Here is a 23,937-nt window from a genome sequence, read left to right on the forward strand (position 1 = left end):
ATTTGCAGGATGTTAATATTTACCTAGAAATACGAAAAAGTTTTAAAACTGTTTAACTGTGCTGCAATAACACAATAAAATAAAAAAACTCTACTGCTAAACCTGGTGGTGTGGACCTCTTGTTCCTTTAGAAACCTCCGTCAAATTTGTGATACATCACTCCAGAACCTTAGACTTGATTTTTGGGGGTAACAATTTTAAATGTTAGAAGTGCTTCCCCACCCATCCCCTTGACACTAAGGTCCACCAACATTTTTAGAAATAAGTTAAAGCAAGAAAACATTACAGCAAAAAGTTCCTCACTAAAAGAAACCGGTCAGGTCTCACTGCAGCATTTGTATTGGATTTTATTTCAATTATAAGTAGCTCTGTGGCTGCCTTCTTTGCAATTTGGAGAATAACCTTTAACAGAATTGTTGATATGACTAAGTGACAAGGGTAAGAATGTTGGTAGCATTCGAAAAGGACCAGGCTGAACTTAATATGTAGGCTAAGGATTTTAATAAGGATAAATTAATGTAAATTTATGCTCTTGGCATTAGTAAAGTGTGTACTCAATAAAGATGTCCAATGACAAAGGAAAAGGATTATTTACTGACCATTGACTTAAAACTGGTATCAGTGAAGCTAATCATGCACTGAAATCCATATGTGTGTTTGAACATAAGTTGAAACAGGTTGTTTTAACCTTGTTCTGATTATATTTTAACCTTGTTCTGATTATGTTTATATTATTCTGATTAACATTTTTAATAAAAGAGGCAGTAACATTTTCAATGTTAATGGATTGCTACCTGAGTCTGAGGTGAAAATATTAAAATGACTGAAAGTATAAACAGGAGAAATTAAAATAGTCCAACTAAACTACTTGGCCTTGCATAGTTGAAAGGCAACATGGTGGAGGGTTGGGGCTGAGATGTTGATTTATAAAGTGCCCACAGTGTCAGAGTGCCTGCAGCCTCATGCAGACTGCAAACAGTACTTTTAAACTATTTCAGCATCATTGATTTTTCATATTGATTGGAAAATGTTATTTGAAAATGATAGGTGTCACAGGAAAAAGGGTTACATATAAATATAAGTAATATAATGTAACATGCAAAGGTTGGAGGCAGGAAGGAGATAGGAGTTGATAATGATGCAATACTAAATATAATAACCACACCAGTCTGACAGTAGCCCAGAAACCAACAGGGGTGAGGAGAAGTCTTAGTCCACAATTGATGATCGTCCGCAAACTTACTAATCTAACCAGTAACATTTTCCTCCAAATCATTTATATATATTACAAACAGCAAAACGTCCGAGCACTGATTCCTGAGGAATGCCACTTGTCACAGCCCTCCATTTAGAAACGCTACTCTGTCTTCTATGACTGAGCCAGTTCTGTATCCACCTTGCCAGCTCACCTTTGATCCATGCGACTTCACTTTCTGGCATGAGGGACCTTGTCAAAGGCCTTACTGAAGTTCATGTGGACAACATCCACTGGCCTACCCTCATCAATCATCTTCGTCACTTTCTCGAAAAACCCGATCAAATTACTGAGACATGACCTCCCCTTCACAAAACCAACAGCCCTGTCAGTGAGGACAGGGTTAAAGGACAAATAAACTTACTACAGTATAGGAAGTCAGGTCCTGTGGTGACAAAAGCATGATAGGGATTTCATTAGCCATGGGAAATGAAGTAAAATTTTGAAGAACTGGACATAACCAGTAATATTGATGGGCAGGGTTTGGAGTTTGAATCTCAGTTATTGAATGAATACCATGTGAGGTTGAATTCCAGGCTGAGCAAGCAGCTCAGCCAAGAACAAGTTTGAGCTGGGGTTCGACAATATGGTTTCAGTGGCTAGGACTTCTGTCTCGGGACGGTGGGTGGTGATGGTGGTGGTTTATCATGTTACATTTATTAGAGAGAGAGCAGGGGTGATATGCAGACTTGGTCGCTGGTGATTTTTCAGATTGGTTATTTTGGCAAGAACTGTTTTGGTAATACAGATAGGTGGAAACCCAACTGAAAAGATTCCTAGAGAGAATAGTGGGATGGGTAGGCATAGAGATAGGTAGTAATGATATCTTCAGGATATATAAAGAAAGGAAAGGGAAGTTATTGAGAAATACAAGTTGCAGGAGCTAGTGAGGTTAGGTGTAGACTTTGAGAATGGGACTGATACCTATAGTTTTGAGGCACTAACAACAATGTTGATGCCAAGGAAGTCATGAACAAGAAATGGGTCTTATAGAAAACTTTAGTTTTCTGAAGGTGGTGAGGAAATGGAGAAAAAATTGAGAATAGGATTTGGGAGAATATGGCAAATAGCCTCCTTCTGGATTGTATGATTCTAAAAGGGGGGTGTGTTATTTCAACCTTGGAGATCAGTCTCAAAAAGTCTTTGAGCTCCTCAAATTTAGATTTAAATTTGATTAGAGAAATGCTCCACAATTTGTTTTCCTCCACTGACCCTTTAACTATACATTTCTCTGAGCTTGAAATGGAGATGATTCATTCTTAACAAATGGCAATTCCACAGTCACAAAATAGTTCAACTTAATTTGAAATAAGTCTTGACCTTTTTCATGACAGGCATTTCAGTTACTTACCTCTTGAATTTTTGTTTTCTGTAGCTCAATAGCCTGGGAAGTCTCCTTTGTAGCAGGGTCAACTTTCTTTTCTGTGCTGATTGCTTTTGATGGTGCAGATACTGTGGTGCTCTGTACTGCAGGTTTGGATTTCTCTTTTGCTGACTGTGACCTGTTTTGGGTTGCATTCTGGGGCAGCTGTTGGTTCTCACTTTGCCCAGGATGTGTTTGCTGAGGATGCAGCTTATCACCAACCAATGGGCCTTGTTGTTTCGTTGGCGTGGGCTGGCCAGGTTTAGGAGTTGGTGGTCCTTTTTGTTGAGAGAATTGCTGACCTGGTGCTAAAGGGATCTTTTGTTGCTGGACAGGACCAGCTTGCTGTTGGCTAACTCCTTTCCTTTGTTGCACACTGGCACCTGTTTGCCCTTGATGGTGTGGTGACATCGTTGGCTGTTGCTTTGATGCTGATGGTGGTACAGGTAGTGGTGCATCTCCCAAATTTCCAGACATCAGTCGTTGGGTCTGACAGTTTAGGCAAAGCCATTCTTTTTTCTATATAGACAAGAGAAACAAATACAAAGGATGGTGTTAACCGGTGCAATACAGTATATATTTTTGCATTAACTGTAAATTTTATGGCTTTGTGACGATTTCCTGGTCTGCACTATATATGTTCTGAGCTTTAGACAGTATATCCAGCTGCAGTCTGGGAGGTTGCTGGTGGGGGCTCAGAATCTGGAAATTGCACTTCTCACTGGCAAGGACGCGATTTTGGATCTTCCCCACGCCTCACCAGCAACCTGATTTACATGGATTTCCATTAATTTCAATATTATTAACCCACCCCCTCGCCAAATATTGACACCACACCTTCAAACAGCACTGACATGAGGTCACGCCGGCGCAGTTTACAACAAGTTCACATAGAACGTGTTGGGATTTGTACAGATTTAGTTGTGGGCTGGGAGTGGACAGACAGATGTTCGCAGCTCGGGCAGCATGGTGGCACAGTGGTTAATACTGCTGCCTCACAGCTCCAAGGACCTGGGTTCGATTCCTGGCTAGGGTCACTATCTGTGTGGGGTTTGCACATTCTCCCTGTGTCTGCACGGGTTTCCTCCAGGTGCTCCGGTTTCCTCCCACAGTCCAAAGATGTGCAGGTTAGGTTGATTGGCCATGCTAAATTGCCCCATAGCATCTTGCGATGGATGCTTAGGTTAGATGGAGTAGCAGGGTAAATATGTGGGGTTATGGGAATAGGGCTTGGGTGGGATTGTTGTTGATGCAGATTCGATGGGCTGAAATGGCTTCCTTCTGCACTGTAGGTTTCAATGAGACGTGCAGGGGATGCCACTGATGGTCATTCGGTGGGGGGGGGGGGGGGGGGGGGGGGGGCAATGATCTGGGGGGCCTGGAGGGGAGCACTTGAGGCCTCTGGAGGTTCACTGCAGCTCTGATCAGGAACCCTTTAAAGATGGCGCCCTGATTTCTATGCAGCCGGGTTTTGTCTGAGCGTTTAGGCCCCACTCTCCTGTATGATGGTGTGAATCACGCTCTCGGATTTCTTTTGGCAGAGTGTGGTAGAATCTGGAGAGAAAACAGCACTTTCTCTGGAGAGAAACACGCTGGTTTTCCCAGCAAAAACAATACCCTGCCATTTTTTTGCGAAGATTTCGTCCTTTGTATCTCTGAACATTCCTATAAATGGCTCATGCATCTGTGCCAAATAGTTAACACAAACCCCATCTGACATAATTGCCAATTAAAAGTTAAGGTGCCCTCAGATCCATAACAAGAGGACTCTCAATATTTGTAATGGATGCTATGATCTTGCAGATGACCTACATATTTTCCCCATCCACTAGAAGACAGATTTAAGAACTCGAGAAAAGACAGAAACTGCTAGTCATTGACCTCAAACACTAACTCTGTTTCTCTTTCCACAGATGCTGCCAGACCTGCTGAGTATTTGCAGCATTTTCTGTTTTTATTTTAGACAAACTGTAAATCATTGGTCTAGTTTACTTGGAATGCAATGACTGAATGGGTTGCTATTTTCAGAGAATTCTATCTTTTTCCTATTGCTCCACGTAACATTGAAAATAATAAAGTAAGCCAAACTTTTCCATTGATACAGGCCTGGATTTGCTTTACAAGTCACTATTGCTGAACCGACCGGTGCTAACATTTTAAAAAGTGGGTGATACTATTCTGTCTCTCTCACTGCCTCTTTATTTTAGCCAATTAGGATAAAATCAACAAAAGCTTAATCTCTGCCGTTTCCTTGGTTTTCCTGGATTTAGTTCTGGTTCATAAATTGCCAATTAAAATGAGTCAGGGATGTGCGAAAGGTTACAGAACAGTGCACCGCTGGGTCTCGACTATTTATTTTATTTCTTATTTGTCACATTTTTGAATCTTCTCTAAACGTAGGGAGTAACACTCTCAATCCCAGGATTTCAGTCAAATATGGTTGCAATTTTCATGCTTTGTCCACCTGAAGCGAGTTGCTATGATCAATGCTAACTTTGCCTTGAGAAAGCATTTTGAGCCATGGGACTGGTAGTTACATGTCTGTCACTAATGTTGAGGGCAGTTTAAGATGATGGATTCCACAATGCGTACTAAATTCACTCAACTCTATTGATTTAAAGGTGTTTTTATCCTCTAACATTTTGGACACTAAATAACCAGAGTGACAATACAACATTGATGTGGTTGGCAACTGGGTACTTTCCGCTAGTAAAACTTGCAAATATATGTGAAAGATTGACTTATTTGCTATCACGCAGTGTCACCCCACATCAATTGAGCACCCCCAATCTAGCATAGAACCAGACAAGGATGTTCCAATCCCACCTTTTATATACCTTTGCTTGTTTGTTACAGAAATTTTGCCAAAAGACAGCACCGGACCAAGCTAGAGTCCCAGGCTAGCCACACTGACCCCCACCGACTATGGCAAGGTCTGCAAGACACAACAGGCTACAAGATGGAGGCATGTAAAATCGCTGGCTCCAACACACCCCTCCCTGATGAGCTCAATGCATTCTACACCCATTTTGAGCAAGAGGTCAGTGAGAGCATGCTCTCCATCCTGGAAGCCCTGGATGAACCTGTATCTGGGATCACCACTGCAGATGTCAGAGCAACTTTCTCGAAGGTCAACCCATGGAAAATGACTGGCCCAGATGGGGTATCCGGACGAGCACTCAAATCCTGTGCGAATCAGTTGGTGGGGGTATTCACTGACATCTTCAACCTCTCTTTACAACAATCTGAAGTCCCTAGCTGCTTCAAGAAGATGACCATCATCCCGGTACCTAAGAAAAGCCAAGCAGCGTGTCTTAATGACTATTGGCCGGTGGTTCTGACATCCACCATTATGAAGTGATTGGAAAGGCTAGTCATGGCACGAATCAATTCCAGCCTCCCGGCCACCTGGATCAGTTTGCCTACTGCCACAACAGGTCCACAGCAGATGCCATCCCCCTGGCCCTGTACTCAATCCTGGAACACCTAGATAACAAAGAGACCTATGTCAGACTCCTATTTATTGACGACAGCTCAGCTTTCACCATTATTCCCACGAAACTCATCTCCAAACTCTGTGGCCTGGGCCTCGGCACCTCCCTCTGCGACTGGATCCTGAACTTCCTAACTTCAGAGACCACAATCAGTAAGGATAGGCAACAACACCTCTTCCACATTCATCCTCAACACTGGTGCCCCACAAGACTATGTTCTCAGCCCCCTACTATACTCCTTATATACCTATGACTGTGGGACTAAATTCCCCTCTAATTCGATTTTCACGTTTGCTGACAACACCACCGTAGTGAGTCGGATCTCAAACAATGATGAGACAGAGTACAGAAATGAGATAGAGAATCTGGTGAACTGGTGCAGCAACAGGAATCTCTCCTCAATGTCAACATAATGAAGGAGATTGTCATCGACTTCAGGAAGCGTAAAGGAGCACATGCCCCTGTCGACATCAACGGGGGCAAAGTAGAAAGGGTCGAGAGCTTCAGGTTTTAGGTGTCCAGATCACCAACAACCTGTCCTGGTCCCCCCCATGCCAACACTATAGTGAAGAAAGCCCACCAACGCCTCTACTTTCTCAGAAAACTAAGAAAATTTGACATGTCAGCTACGACTCTCACCAACCTTTACAGATGCACCATAGAAAGCATTTTTTCTGGTTGTATCACAGCTTGGTATGGCTCCTGCTCTGCCCAAGACCGCAAGGAACTACAAAAGGTCATGAATGTAGCCCAATCCATCATGCAAATCAGCCTCCCATCTACTGACTCTGTCTACACTTCCCGCTGCCTCAGCAAAGCAGACAGCATAATTAAGAACCCCACGCACCCCAGACATTCTCTCTTCCACCTTCTTCTGTTGGGAAAAAGATACAAAAGTCTGAGGTCACGTACCAACCGACTCAAGAACAGCTTCTTCCCTGCTGCCATCAGACTTTTGAATGGACCTACCTTGCATTAAGTGGATCTTTCTCTACACCCTAGCTATGACTACAATACTACATTCTAAACTCTCTCGGTTCCTTCTTTATGAACAATATGCTTTTTCTGTATAGTGAACAAGAACCAATACTTTTCACTGTATGTTAATACATGTGACAATAATAAATCAAATCAAATCAAAATCAATAAAATCCTCCTCTAGCTACTTCAAATGTTGTTCATTAAGTTGCCACCTCATCAACTGAGTGATCTGGACAGTTGCATCTCCAAGTTCCTCCACATTGGAAATGAAGATAAATACGTCATAAGTTCTGAATGCAAGAGGCCTCTTAAATTTCTGACAGTTCTGGGCAACCTGCACGTAAATCATTATGTACTGCTCCCAGAAAAACCTGTGGTTGGGAATAGAAGCAGGACATTCCCATTCTGCCTCACAGAGCTAAACATACATAAACTCTCAGAACAGACCAATAGCGAGTCTGCCTTTACTGCAATAAATATGTTGCCACAACACAATTTTCTCCAAAAACGTTATCAGCCTACAGACAGGTCTGTAGCTCTCCAAAGATCTCACTGGATCTATTGGCCGTCTCCAAACCTTACATAATTGGGCAGGTTCAGAGTCTTGCACCTAACAAAAGACAGGACAGAAAGCCTGAGAGAAGCTTGAGAGTGAAACCTTGCTCAAATATTAAGGGAAAAGAACTGATAACTGGAATCATACCCTAGATACTATCATCTTTAGCAAAATGACCAGCTCAACACTGTACACAGCATATCACACCACAAGGAACTCCACCAGTTTCATCCCTTCATATGTGCCGACTGCTACATTTTGGTCATGCCCCTATATCTAGGCAACTTACAAAGCAGCCCAGGCGATGCCTTCCTCCTCCACACATCTACTGTATAGAAACCATGCCAAGCTAGTTACTTCAACCTCTGACATCCAAGCGCGGTCAAAACAAGAATGTCAGACCTATCATTCCACAACCACCATATATATGTATGTCAGTGTACTTTCTTGATTTTCTAGTAAAAATGTCAAAAATAAAAAATGCTTCATAATAAATATATACATCCACAATTATAGTGCAGTTACAAATACAAAGATTATGTTGTTTTGGGACTGTCTCTGGTAAAATGGAGGAATTCATGGCCCACGTTTTGAAGGCACCCCAACAGCAAGCTTGAGTGGCTTGGTGGTCCTTGATTTAAGGACCTGGGTACCCTTAGTTCAACAGTAATTTAATCATTCACCAATGTAAAATCAGTGCCATAACTTTGCCTATGACTTTGAGATTCTAAAATTATATAATCTTGCAACATATTCTATTCAATATTTAGTTGCTAAAGGGGGCAAGGGCAGGTTGTTTTACTGGAAGGTGGTGCAGGATGTTCATACCTGTGATAACTATGGGGTAGACTGTTAGTCTCCAAGTCTCACAAGGTGGTGTTGGGAATGTCAATTTTATTCAATACAGCGCCAGATTCTATTCAATACAATGTAGACAGCTGTTCATGTGATTCCTGTAGCGACATAAAGAGAAATAATCCAATACAGACAGCTGCAGTGACTCAGAGGATAGTTCTTTTTGTAGGGCAAGCACAACAGCAAGAATTGGACGAATTACACCCTATAACTGCAGGCTTACCATGTGCATCTTTTTTTCAAGTTGTTCTCACAGGTTGCAAAAAACGATTTTGTGCAAATTTAATGAAGCATATTATCAAGCGCATGGTGACTCATTACAAATGAAAGCGAACAGTAGCCAACAACAGCAGTGGGCATCAGTGCTTGACAGTGTACATTTTGAGCACAAATCGATAAAAAGTGTTTGGAGCTTTTTTTTTCTTGGAAAAATGAGATATCTTCAGACGGTTACTTTTGAAGGGAAGCAAAAAGAAAATGATGGTCTTATGGTGAATTACTATATGCAACATAAACAATGTTTCACATCTTATGCTTAATAAAATAAAAACGACGACAGCGGTTATCTTTTGACAATTTTGACAGAAATGAAAGAGAAAATAAAGGGAAAGGCTAAAATAATCTCGAATCGAAAATCAATCATGATTTTTGAGAAGCACTCTCAGCGAGCAGGCAGTGTGCATAAATCAGCAAAAGCAACAGCAAAAGCAACAGCAAAAGCAACAGAATAATCACAGTCACACCAAATCCCACTCTGGCAGTGTGTCAGTTCTGAGTCATGTCACAGTGAGGACAGTGATCAAGAATATCTTAAGTAGTGCATTTCATCAAGTTTTGCCATCTTCAGCCAAACTCATCTTCAGACACATTGATTATATGTGCACCTTTGCATGGTGTCAGAATGATTTAACAACAACTGTCTTAGAGAAGCAAATGTGTGTGAAGGAGTCAGCCCTGGGACTTGTGAAAATATGTGGGTTTGCAAATCTGCCACTGGGATAAGAGGGCCAAATCTAGGATAAGATTATTTCATGATTGTAGCTTTCAGTTGTCTGTACTATGTAGTCCTGGATCCAAAGACATATTAAAAGGAAAGCTACCTATGTACATAAGGGAGAAAGGAATAAAAGGATTTATTGATCAAGCGAGATAAAGTAGGGAGGAAGGAGGCTCATATCAGATATAAATATAGATATGGTAGAGATAATTTGGGCTGCATGGCCCGTTTCTGCATTGTGAATTCTATGTAATTCCATATAAAGTTTATTTATTAGTCAAAAGTAGGCCTTACATTAACACCGCAATGAAGTTACTGTGAAAATGTAAAACTTAACAAAAGAATACAAGGAGGAAGAGTGAGAGTGGGCTATCTGGCCCCTGAAGGCCAGCATCACCATTGAATAACACCATGGCTCATCTGATACAGCCATAACTCCACTTTCCTGCCTGTCCTCTATAACCCTCGTAGCTCAGAACTCTGTCTCATGCAGCCTTGAATCCTTGAATATATTCAATGATCTAGGCTCCACTGCTCTCTAGGGTAGAGAATTGCAAAGATTAACGATCCTCTGGGAGAACATGCTAAATAGAAACAGTTGAGGGGCCAAGAGGGATGGTGAATAGATAAAGCTTAGCAGGAGCAAAAGGTGGATCTCATGGACAAGATGAGCTCAGAGAAGGTACAAGGGAGATAGCTCAGAAATAATAACAATAACTTGCATATATAAAGCACCTTTAAGGTAGCAAAAAATCCCAAAGCACTCGACAAGAGAATTGGCTATATAAAAAAATGGCACCAAGCCAGAGAAGGAAATATCAGGGCAGATGACCAAAGCGAGGGATAAATATAGGCTCAAAGGAAAAACTGCCATGATAGAAAGGAAGGGATATAGAAAAGGTGGCTGAAGAGATGATCTTAATCTTACCAACAGAGAAGTCCATGAGCTACTTCCACTTGATGAGGTGGGAAAGCAAGGAAGATTTGCATTTATATGTAGCACTCAATGCGACCTCAGGACATTACAAAGCATTTTAAGGAAATTAAGTACTTTGGAAGTAATGTTGTAATGTAGGATACACAGCAGCAATTTTTTCACAGCTAAATCCCGCAAACAGAAATATGTCAATGATCGGGCAATCCGGTTAAATTGTGTTGTTCGAAGGACAATCTTTGGCCAGGACACTGCAAGAACTTCCTTTCTGTTCTTCTTAGAATGCCATAGGGTCTTTTACACCCATCAGGGGAGTAGCCAGGCCCTTTGTTTAATGCCTCCTCTGAAAGACAGAAATTCCAACAATGCAACCCTCTCTCAGTACTCCATTGGATTATGTATTTAAATCTCTGGAGTGGAATTTGAACCCAGAGGCAAGTGAGTCATCACTGAGCCATGGATTGCACCTTGTGGTGGCAGCAGGGGAGAGGTGTTTAAGGAGGCAGTTGGTTCCGGTGAAAAGAAGCTGAAGGTCATTAAAACCCTCTATCAGGTGGCAGACTTGAATTTCCTACTGAGGTATTTTTACAATGCATGCTGCAAATGATTTGGGGCCAGTGCTAGTTTTGGCGTGTTTTAATGTTGGCAGCAACCTCCTACGCAGATGCTGAGAGTTAATGTGCACCATACTGTCAATGTGCAATGATGTCCATAATGAAAAGTGAACAATTCCAACCTCTATCTGACGATATATTGAAGAATAAAGTAGAGTTGAGTACTAGGAAGTTCTATTGCCAATGTATTTCATTTTTAAAAAATGTTGCTGATGTAAAAGCAGTTTCATTTTAAGGAATTGTTAAGGTCCCTGTCAGTAATGTAACTATCATAAAAGGTGCATCTGGATAGGTTTAATGCTTTATCCTGTGGGATATTGCTATCTCGTTAGAAGGTGCTGTCATCATATCTAAATATCACATATTTACACAACGGTGCAAAGCATGAGATTTTCTATAGTTCAAGTTTAGCAACTTGTCTTCCGTGGTCAGACTGATCTTGGCCCTAGACTGCCGCAATGGTATTGATTTTGAATCAATGGAGTCCAGGTAGATTTTTATTTAAGCCTTTAGAAGCATACAAAGATTTATGACATAGAATGAGGCCATCCAGCCTATCATGGCTATCCTGTCTGAAAAAGAGCCAAGCTAATCTAATCCCACTTCCCAGTACTCGGTCCATAGCCCTGTAAATTGAAGCCCTTCAAGTGGATATCCTAGTATTTTTATAAATGCAATGAGGATTTCTGCCTTTTCAGATAAATTGCAGTGCACTGTCCTGAATGCTTTTTGTTTGCTCATATTTTCCACTAGTGTGATCTCAGTTACTCAATAAATAATCACATAAAATAAGCAGCTAAATTTTGGAGTTTAGATGAAATGGTTGAATCTCATAATTCAGTTGGATGGAATTTTGTTTTTGAAGAAAATTACAATTATTAAACACAATCTGCTGGATGGTGTCTATCAACAATCAAGAAAAATTGCCCAAATTTTATTATAGCTTCTCCACTCACTTTTGAGAACTCTGTTACAACTGCAAGCTCAGGCAAAAAAAGGGTAGGCAGGAAAACTTCATTGCAGGCTTCATGCAAAGCACCTTAAAGTCACATGTTATGTGGCACGTAAGATTTTCCCCCAGTGCTTTGGCTATTTCTAGTTTCTGCTCAGTCATCTTTTAATAACACAACTTAGAACTGGATCTTGTCATATATGCAAACATGATTGTTCATGATCAGTGTTCTACCTCATTTTGCCACGATGAGTTTAAGCTCAAATATGCTGTGACATGCTACTAAGCCTCCAACTGCAGATGTCTGAATTTTTCAGAGAGAAAATACAGGAGGACTGATCATGGAGAATATCAGAAAATAAGTTGCTATTTGGACGAGAGAAGAGGAAAATAAAACACATTGCCATTAACATAATGGCAGCTATAATCCATCTCTCCAAAGGGAAAATGGGGCTATAGTGCCCTTGAGCACTACAGAGATCATTGATCATTTATCAAGAACCCAATTTGGAGTGGGAAAAAAGGACATTTCAATCAATTGCTCCATATGCAATGGAGTATCAAAATTTGCAGTCAACACATCCCCACAGAATACTGCAAGTGGTTAAGCAAGCCTGTTCAAATGAAAAAGAAGCACACACATGGACACATTTACTTCAAGAACTCATGTGTAAATAACTTACAGTGAGATGGCCCACTATAATTTATACTTTACAAATGTGGCAACATTTAATGTGGTCTGAAAAAGTGATGCATTTCTCCAGGAAAAGTCAGCAAGAAGCATTTACTTGATACGAGCAATAACCAGCTGAAAACAATGAAAATATATCCATGTCTCTGCAACCTGAAAATGCATTACCTGGTCACCAACTATTCATTTCATAGGCAGGGTGAACTATGCAGATGCTTCATTTGTTTTTACAATTCCTCTCCACCTTAATTAGAAATAGTGATGTAACACTAAATACCAGCAGATAGCTATAACATTACCCAAATGCCCATATTTTATTTGTGGCCTGAGATAAACATCATGGGCATGATATTCGATTGTGCAGAATGTCACAGATGAGGCAAAATCCTGATCTTACCTAGTGCACGTTTTTCTAAGTCCTTAGCCAATCAGCAATGGGAGCTGCAGAGACAGAAATCCTAAGGCCTTTTGTAACTTCAATTGTGAAATCAGTTAACTCCACGCAAACCGGTGATCAAACCTGGAACCTTAAGATGATTTTGAGGATTTCTTTTGTAGTCCACATTACTTTTCCCATTCTGGCCAATATAGTTCAGTCTGATACTGAATTATATGAAATTGACCTGCAGTACATTTGAGCTTTTTTTATTAAGTGACCTATAATAGAATATGACAAGAAAAAAAGTCTACTTCTTAACAACATAGCAAATAACACATTACTGACTAGCTAGGTACTCACTGTCCCTGACCAGAAAGGTGGGATTATTGTTAAGAAACAGTATATTACTCCATAGCAACTCACAATGACAAGGGGAAGCTTTTTAAGCTAACATTGATCTGGGTGCGTGATGTGCTCCACCGAAATATTACACAAATCCATTAGCAACAATTACGCCACACACCACCCACCCCCCCCAATGATACCTGCCCTTCAACAAAAAACTAAACAAGGACATAAGCGCCTAACGTGTTGTTAAGCAGCACCAGATGAGGTGACAGCCAGGGTCAGATTTTGGTCTCCTAGTGGAGGTGTGAATTGGGTTGCAAACACTGAGCTCACATTTTTTACTGGAAAAACAATAACAATTTTCCTCTGCCTTCGCAGCCTCACACTATTTTTATGTGGCTTTTCAAAGGTTGTGGAGACCTTTGATGGAAACTGCACAAACATGCCTTTGAGGTCCAGGACTCTTTCTGCGGGCCACAGGAAAATTGCATTTCCTCCTGCACACAATTTTAGTGTGGTGTGGGGGTTCAGAGCCCTATAAAAAAGCATCTCTTTGAGGAATTTGCGAACACTAGGGGAAGCCTGCTTAGTAGTTGGAAACATTCTGGAAACTAACTATAAAATGGTTTTACAGCATAAAATATCACTCTTGGAAGCTGTATTGTAATGTGGATGTGTTTTTAATGCAGTGATTCATTGTCCTCCAAAGGCACGTTGGTCCTTACATTGACTACCACTGTTAGCATTGCCATGCATTACTGTACTTCATTGAAGGATCATAATTTGTTTAAAACGTGTGTAAAAGAAATTTTGTCAGCCTCTGCTGTCACACTTTGTGCTGTGATTTAAATCAATAGACTGCTCTGGTTGTTAAAAAAAATCTGCTTTAGAAATTTGTTTTAAAAAAACCCATGCTTTAGAAAGTTGTTTTTAAATAATCTACTTAAGAAAGTTGGAAAAAATCTCTGCATCTGTTCTCCATCAGGCAGTGTATTCTAAATTGGAAACAGGACACTGTTCTGTCTTGTCAAGGCAAAGCAGCTGGAAGCTTTTGTTATTACAGTGGTTGTCATTATGAATGTTTGGCTGGGTTTCAAAGACTAAAATTGGCTACAGCTCACCAGGTGGTCTATGGATCTAAGAACAGCTGAAACTTTTACAAGGTTGTAATAATAAAATAAGCCTTTCAGCAGAATATAGGATTATGCCCCTTAAATTATGCTATTTATTTTTTTATGCATCTCAGCTCCCCTAAGTTCTCCTGTATCTTCCCTATCAAAGATTTTAAACATTTTTGATTGGATCACTCCTCAGTTAAGTCAATATAATCAATTTACATCTTTCCTTGGGTTCAGTGACTCAAGTTCTGCTTTCTGAATTTCAGACTTTGTCTGACCAAAGTTCCACATCACTGAAGCATCATTTTCTCACTTTTCCCACTCTTTCTCTCTCTCTCCCTCGATAAAGACCAACATTTAATTGGCCTTTATGATTACTTTTTGTTCCTCTACACAAGCTGTTGGTTAATAATAGCTGGCAACTTAATTTTAGACCAATTCTGTGGAACTCTCTTCCCCAGAGAGTGGTAGAGGTGGGATGATTGAGTATTTTTAAGGCAGAGTTCGATAAATTCTTGAAAAACAAGGAAATCAAAGGATATAATGGGTAGGAAGTATCCCTGTGATGTTGAGACCACAATCAGATTAGCCATGATCTTATTAATGTTGGAGCAGGTGTGAAGGGCTGAATGCCCTACTCCTGTGCCTAATTCATATGTTTGTATGTGGTTCCTTGTTTTCTTACAAACCTAATAGGCACAGAATTTTCTTTTGCATCAATGTGTTTTTTTCCCACATCAATGATCATGTGCTTGAACTCAGCATTTTATTAGATTGTTTTTATTAGGCTTAATTTTTTTCCAATTATTTTGAAATAATTTCCATTGCTGTTGCATGGCTTCTGAGGACTGTACATTGTGCAATGGTCATGAATGATACATGGAGCACATGGAAGATGGATGGAGGTGAGGGAACATTGGGTGGAATGGGCAATCTGAGGAGGACATGGGTGATCTGAGGAGGCATGGGGTTGCATGGGTGACTTGAGGGAGTATGGGTAGTGGGTAGGGGCTTGGAAGTTTTGAGAGGCGAGTTTGAGGGGGCTTTTAAACTATACTGGGAGCTGGCTTGGTATGTTGAACAAGTTCTAACCAGCCTGCCTCACACCCATACTCCCCACAACTTTCACTGTGGCTCAGAAAATGCACTTCAAGCCTGATCAGTGTGCAAAGACAGAAGTCCCAGGCAAAGTCACACATGCCAGGTGTGCATTTCAGAAGATGTAAAAGAACGCATGTCAGGTTTCCCCAAGTCCACAAAAAATCTGCTGCCCGGTGTGCAAAGACAAAGGATGCGTGAAATGCTAAATGCCGAGTTAGTAAACAAAAATTTAATTATGAGCTACAACTCAGCAGGTAAGTTAGTGGAAGCTAAAAGCATATTGAAATGTTAGTCCCAACAAAAACTGCTCCAGGGTCCCATCACTTGATCCAAAAAGAATTTGATTTTCTGAAGTTTAATTTTAAATCTTGTTTTGTTTTCTGTTGAAAGTTTGTGTAAATTCAGTGTGCCATTTAGTATTTAATCCTTAGATAATGCCAGTGGAATTATTTGGATAGGTATTTCGGTTTTTGCTTAGAGGTTAGGGAGAGGAGAACACGATATCTGGAAACAGCAGTGGAAAATTTACTTTATCATCATGGCAAATATTTAATTACTCCCTTTATCTGCTAATTTTCTTTCCTTTTACAGAAAGTGCAAACTCGATGTTTTTCACACTCTGATAATTTGCCATTTGACAATTCTACTCATATGGTTGTGTACCAGTAGACCATTCTACCACAAGGTGCATCAGAGTCAAATCCAATCCCGTCCTTTCCCAACATTCATGCACATGGACTATTCAACAGGGGTTACTGGGTAACAATAATGAGCAGGAACTTTAGCTGACTCCTCTCTCTTCCCCAAGCTTGAGAACTAAGAGTAATTATAGCCCTTTATTGCCAGCTTTTTTAGAACAACACAAACTAGAGATCAAGCATGTTCCTCCTAGACTGAATGGCTGCAACTAGCTTTGCCAATAAGAGCGTTCATAATAGTAAACATTGCAGAAGGAACAATAACTTGAATTTATATGATACTTTTCACATAATAAAATGTCCAAACGTACTTCACAGGAGCATTATAAAATAAAACTTTACACCAAATCACATAAGTTGATAGTAGGGCATACAACCAAAATCTTGGTCAAAGAGGACAGCTTTAAAAAGCATCTTAAATGAGGAAAGAGAGGCAGAGGGCTGGAGAGCTTTAGGGAGCAAATACTAAAGTTTAGGACCTTGGCAACTGAAAGGATGGCCACCAACGCTGGAGCAATTAAAATTCAAGAGACCAGAATTAGAGAAGAGCAGATGTCTAAGCAAGGACAAGAAACTATCAAAACTTTACCAAGAAAACAGAGTAAATAGTTAATATCTACCGAACAAATTACTGAGCCCTTTCAAATACTGTAAAAGATGATGCTAGATCTTGCTGTTACTCAGAGAATTATTCTGTGATCATTAGGCTCCTTTAAAGGGAGGAGATAACTCAAGAGTTATCAAGTTTAAATTTAAAATTTACATCTTGTAAAATTACACTTAGCACATCAGATGTACAAGTTTCAAGTATCATTTCAAACTCAAGAGTTATCTCCTCCCTCACAATCACTTATATGAACCTGTATTTTGTTCTTCACTGGTGACAGTATCACTTTCAAATTCAAATCGCTTCTCGGCCTTTTGACTAAGATCAAGTGTAGTATGGACAGGCTGCACTGGGTTGAGGTCATTAGGTTACATTTAAGCTTCATTTGAAGCAATTTTTTAAAGCGGCATCTCGGCCTTTTGGCTAAGATGCAAATGAGATCAAGCCTTGGAGGAGGTGAGTCTGCACCTACTCCAATCAGCTTCGTTCATGTAGATCAGGCCCAAGACAGGAGTGTAGGCCCTGTCTTGTCAGCTTGGATCGGAAATGTCTCAACTTGTTGAGACTCTGAATTGGACTTGATTTGATTGAACTGGAAAAGTATTTTAAAAAATCACTTTCAAATTCAAACACAGCAAGAATTCTGTACTGACTGAGGATGAAATTTAAGTCATCAAGACCATTGATACAAATGGCGGGTGTCTAATGTTCTAGATTTTCACATTTCAATTTATGTTAAATAAATGAATTTTGTACTCAAGATCAGTGATCTCAGTAGTAGATAGCACAATCAATAACTTTCACATCACCACTAAATATCTACAGCAAGGATTCAAAGATACAGAGTTCTGCTTTCTCCGCATTTCCCCAACATTATAAACAGGATTTTATGGCCTCTCTCGTCCTGAAACTGTAAAATCCTGTCCGAGGCCAGCTGACCTGCCTATGGTCCTCTCCTCGCCCGCTCTGATTCCCATGGCGGGCAGGACGATAAAATTCCAGCTTGTGTCTGTCTCACCACCAACTTCAAAAATACACCTGCTACTTTACAAATTGCTTTTCCCATTATTCGCACCTGCCAAAAGATATGTGTGGCTTTGTGCCATGGACTTGCATACACTAGAAACTGTATTAAGACTGCAAGGTTTATTCTACTTGGGGTTTTAACAGAAAGGAAATCATTTCAATTCACTCAGTCTAGGCTGTATTTGAGCCTAAGCCCCAAAAGTAAAAGGATAATATCGAACTGCCAAATAAATGCAAAAATCTAGAAAATGCCTCATTGCTGATTCATTAAAATTTCTGGGTTTATGGTGCGACACAGTGTTTGTCAAAGTGCACACCTGGTATGGGTGGGGCGGGGAGGCACGGGAAGGAGGACTGCCCCACAAAAATTTATAAGTGGAAGAATGAAATTTATCTGTGTGCTGCATTAGTCTGAAGTATACATGTCTCTTTTTAAGTCATGATTATACTAGGTGACGAACTGAAGGCCCTACAGGACATCATCCAAGGTTGGAATGAGTGAAAGAGAATCAGAATCAGAATCCCCACAATGCAGAAGAGGCCATTCGGCCCATAAGTTAAATCAGGAAGTGGACTAAAATGGAAGATAAAGTTGAGCATGACAACTGATCCGATCCCACCAATTTTTCTGAGTGAGTGAGGTTAAAACAAAACCCCAGGTTTGCTTATCCTGAGGAGGAAAGAAAAAGTAGGAGTGGAACAATTTTGGGGTTTGGGTAGGAGCAAGTTAACCCCTATAACTGTATATTGTGGAAGCTCGTCTTTTACCTTTAACAGGTTTTTCTTGAGACAGCTCAGCAGAATGACACTGTTACAGCTGCCTCCATTTATAGGTGAGGCAATGCTCATCAACCGACTGTAACAATGCAGTTGTCTTAACAATGCAGTTGCTATACAATATAATTGCTGATACATTGACCCAAGTTAGAGTGAACCAACTGTGTGATGAGAAAATAAAAGGGACTTTGTGTGATGTTGCAACCCATGACAAACATTGCGGATTTTCACAGTACCCTTGTAGTTCAACCCGTTACCCAAGTACCTGCACTGTAAATTTGCATTAACGTCCTGTAAACAGTGAAGAGTCCTTAGTGGATCTCAGCAAAAGCAGATCACCTCTTCTAGCAATACATTCTTGTTTTAACATGAGGCAGTATTATAACCAAGATAGAACTTTTGAAAGTCTATTGTTCCAGCTCTCATAATATAACTCATCTCACAACTAACATATGCAATAAGGAAAGTGGAAAATTGCATCTGTCTGATTTGAAGGCTAGAATGTTCCAAGATTCTTTGCAATTTCCTTTAGGCAACACTTCATCTTATTACATTCAAGACTATCACCTACTTCAGGCTTTGTTTTGTTCAGAATTACATTTTATTACATCGTATATCAACTGAATATACCCTTGGGTTGAAACATGAACATGGCTGGCAGAAACCAGTCAGATGATAGCAAAAAACTTGTGTTTTTCTTTACTTGCTAAATAAACTCTAGTATTGCTGAAAAATGAGACATCTTGCCCAAGCTTTTCATCATATACTCATCAGCACAATTCACAATACCAATGTGAAAGAAAACACCAAATTTATGTTGTGTGAGGAAAGAGTGCTGATTGGCAAGTGAACTCTGATCATGTAGAGGCTTGGCTAGGAATAATGCACCAGTTGATGGTGACTGACAGTTAACTGCCAAACATTGTTTTATATTTAAACTAGACAGCTTGGCTTTGGTTGGACAAGGCCTTGCCTGAGGAATGAATGAGCAAATGGCTGATACTTATTTTGTTTAGCTGAAACAGGTGTAACATGTGTGTATGCTTCTTCTGTCTGAAAAGAACCGGGCAATGTGTATTAATATATGGATTGTTATTTTCCCTCACACTAGTATTCTTGTGAATTGTCCTGATGTGTGCAAGATGAAAAGCTTTGACAACGTGCATCTTTTTTCAACAATACAATACAATAAATAAATTCTCATTAGAATGATATTGTGGTTAAGATCTGCTTTATGCTTTATACATGAATTATTATATCCTGGAATTTTGATTGCAAAAATGGGTGAAGATGTAGAGTTCAATTCACTACAGGTTATGTGAGCTTAGAGCATAGAACACACTGGTGGTGGAAGTGATAGCCTTAAAAGTTTAGGAACATCATTTGAATATAAAAAGGGGTTTGGCAGTATCTGAAAAACAGGTAGCAAAATTCTGCTGTTGGCTTCAACAATTGTTCATGGTTGTTTCACAATGGTAAGCAGATACGCTTCAAACAGTTCTTACGCACATTTCTTTATTTTCATCTTTGTTCTTTTTTTAAGCACTTAGTTTCTTGTGCATCGTTATGTAAAAGATTGTAAAATTAATTAATACCCTATTACTGGTTGAGTGGGTTTTCCGGCAGGAATTTCCGAACTGGTGCAGTTGGAAGTTGTCATGAAATCTTGTCTCACCTGATTCCTGAGTGTAGTCTGGGAGCCACAAGACCCAGTATGCTCCAGGAGTTTCTGTACATGTGCGAATCAAAAGCTGGCTGTGTCTGCGCAATCCAGAGTTTTAAAAGTTCTTTGGGTTGGGGACAAGTTCCCAGGGTGACTGCATGTGAAAAAACAGCACAGAAATCCAATCACTGGACCCAGGGGTGGGGCATCATTACAGAGAGGAGTCCTGGGACAGGGAAAGTTCCCAAAGAAGAAACCAGAGAATGAACCCAGGGAGAAGGGACAGGAAGAGGTCCAGGAGAGAGCAGGAGATCCAGGGAAGGAATTAGCATGAGAGCACCAGTAGGCACCACCGGGGAGAGGAGCATAGAAAGAGGCGCGAAGCAGTAAAAGTGCTGCAGTTGGTAGACTTCAAGTCATGAGGGCTCGGGAGAAGCCCCGAAGAGCTGAAAAGATAGCGTAAAATTGATGACTTAGTGCTGCATTGAGGCAAAGGTAGCCTTTTGGAGCAGTAGTGTTCTGCTCAGCGTGGTTGAAGAGCTGGAGTTGATATTGGAGTATAGACTCAAGAATGCAGAGGAACATAGTCTGAGACGGAAACACTGGGAGGTGGCAGTCCGAGTTGGAGCGACTTTTAGAGGGAATTCCGAGGCTAGACCTTCAAAAGGGATGAGTGACGACTTGCAATCCCTAATAAGGAAGATAGGCTTTCAATGAGATTTGTTGACTCAGTGTTTACTGATGTCTGGGTGGTTTGCTGAGAAATCCATGGGATCTGTCTTGGTCACATCTACCATTCATTGTGTGGTGAGTTTGACTACAGTTTGCCTGTTAATTCCCATTTACCTCATGTTAAAGTAAAGTAAAGTTTATTAGTCACAAGCCTTACATTAACACTGTAATGAAGTTACTGTGAAATTCCCCTCGTCGCCACAGTCCGGGTCAATGCACCTGACCAGCACATCTTTCAGAGTGTGGGTGGAAACCGAAGCACCCGGAGGAAACCCACGCAGACACGGGGAGAACGTGCAAACTCCACACAGACAGTGACCCAAGCTGGGAATCGAACCCGGGTCCCTGGCGCTGTGAAGCAGCAGTGCTAACCACTGTGCTACCGTGCCGACCCTGAATGCTAATCCTGAATGTTAGAGTATAAGATAGGTACTATAAATTATTTTATCTTTCTGACCTTGCATATTAAAGTTTGTTCAAATACTGTGAAATCTTGAGGCTCTATCGTCTTAGCAAGAATCTTGGATCTTAAACTTTTCTTTTTTTAAAATAAGAAATCACTGGTCTCTAACTGGATCGAACCAAGAACTGGGAGTCTGGTCATAGATCATAAAGGATCAAATTTGGGATATCAAGCAAATTAACTGGCATGAGAGATGCTACGTATCTGCATGTGAATGCTTATAGAGACAGAGCTAAAATAATCTTGCTTTTGGGATGGTGATGCACCTTTTCCCAAAGGAAGCAGGCACAGCAGATCCTTGATGATACCACCACGCTATACCGATCCCTGACGAACCATAATATTGAATGCTTCCCAAATCTCAGTTTAGCATTCTTGCAGTGACAATGCATGAAAGGAGCTACATCTGGTTGAGCAACAGCTTCCAATTAGTCATGCAATCCAAGATGCCTCTGGCCATATCTTCATGTCACCCCCCTAGCAGACTCACATGGCAACACCATGGGAACTGAGCTCATATCAGAAAGCCAGACAAGCAGCTATGCCTTGTGCTAAAAAGGCAGTGGCAGCAACCTTACAGAAAAGGGCTAGAAGGCCCAGTAATGGTAACAGTTAGTTATTGTTTGAAATTGGGTTCCCTTTCCTTAGTGACCATTCTGTATTTTCGGTCCCAAAGCTTTTTATTATGCTGAAGAGTTTTATAAGTAGTTTTATTCAATGGGATATGGTGAGTGTTGGCAGGTAGTGACAACATCAACATATAATATTTCTCCTATTTATAAAAGACAAGGTATAAGGCAAAAAGACTCTTGAACACAGAGCAGCAAAATTGGATAATGATGAGATAATTTGCTTGGATCTGCAATCTGGTGCCATTAATCGACACTCAAAAGCAGTACAGCTGTAATTTCCATTCTGTCAAATTAATGGACAGAAAATGAAAGCTGCTCATCTGCCATTTCCTTGTGAGAGATGGATGGCAAAAATCAGCCCACATATGGTACTGATGTTAAAGAACTCATGACTGCAACACAGTCATCTATTGAGGAATAGACAGACTAGGTCAATGAGTAGAAAATATAGTCAAACATTCTCACCCAGCTATTCTGTAAAATATACATATAAAATAATTGCTCGTGGTAGTCATCAGGATGAAGAGTGGTGAGATGCAACTTCAAAAGATACGGTGACACAGTGGTTAGCACTGCTGCCTCACAGCTCCAGGGACTTGGGTTTGATTCCCAGCTTGGGTCAGTGTGTATGTGGAGTTTGCACGTTTTCCCCGGGTGCTCCGGTTTCCTCCCACAGTCCAAAGATGTGCGGGTTAGGTGCATTTGGTCATGCTAAATTGCCCCTCAGTGTCCCTGGATGCGTAGGTTAGAGGGATTAGCGGAGTAAATATGTGGGGTTACGGGCGTAGGACCTAGTTGGGATTGTGACCGAATGGCCTCCTTCTGAACTGTAGGGATTTTATTCCATTAACAGGAAGAAACAGCAACAGGTCATTACTGGCAGAATTTTACAAGTATATTTGCTCTGCGGTATATGGTATGGTGCTTTGACCATGGCAACACATTGGAGGAAAGGTCAACGGCAAAACAAGTTACTTTGCTCTCACATGGGATATCCACATTCCCACATTCAACTTATAATTTCTCATACGTTATCATGTGTGAGAGAAATGGAAGAAACTGATGATTATATAGAGCCTTTCACTACCTCAGCATGTCCAAAGCAGTTAATAGCCAGTAGAGTTATTTTTGAAATGTAGTTACTGCTATAATATAATGTAATACAGCAGCCACTTTGTGCACGGCAAGGTCCCATAAACAGCAATGACATGCGTGACTTGATAATTTGTTGTTTAGTAATATTGGTTGGGAGATAAATATCATCTAGCACCTTGAAGAATTTTTCTGTTCTGCCAATAGTGTCACAGGATCTTTTACATTTACCTGAGAGGGGAATGGGGCCTTGGTTTAACATCTCACTTGAAAGACAGCTTCTCTTGACAGCACGGCACTCCCTCTGTACTGCACTGAATTGTCAGCTGGATTATGTGCTCAAATCTCTAAAGTGGTGTTGAGAACCGATGACCTTCTTTCTCAGAAGTGAGAATGCAAGCACTAAGCCAAGGCTAGCAGCACTAACAAATTGACTGAAGGGCTTGTATAGACAGAGGAAGTGCATTCATTAAATTTGCATCAGGTAACCGAAAAAATGGCAAATAAACAAAACTGTGAGGTTTCACACATTGTCAAGGTAGAAAGCAATATGTGACGAGACCCTTTAATTAAGAACAAGCCTGCAATGCTGCAGTACAAAGAATAAAA

The 23,937-nt window shown here is 40.6% G+C and overlaps 1 protein-coding gene across 1 annotated transcript in view; it reads right to left on the reverse strand.

Annotated features, from left to right (window-relative positions):
- Window positions 1–23,937, reverse strand: part of LOC144491857 (protein bassoon-like) — a 517,892-nt gene that overhangs the window by 197,890 nt on the left and 296,065 nt on the right. Inside the window, exon 4 of the mRNA XM_078210147.1 lies at window positions 2,607–3,137. Within this exon, the coding sequence (XP_078066273.1) occupies window positions 2,607–3,137 (531 nt within the window). The remainder of the gene's footprint in view (window positions 1–2,606; window positions 3,138–23,937) is intronic.

This window comes from Mustelus asterias, chromosome 3 (genome assembly GCF_964213995.1).
Source record: "Mustelus asterias chromosome 3, sMusAst1.hap1.1, whole genome shotgun sequence".
Taxonomy (NCBI): Eukaryota; Metazoa; Chordata; class Chondrichthyes; order Carcharhiniformes; family Triakidae; genus Mustelus; species Mustelus asterias.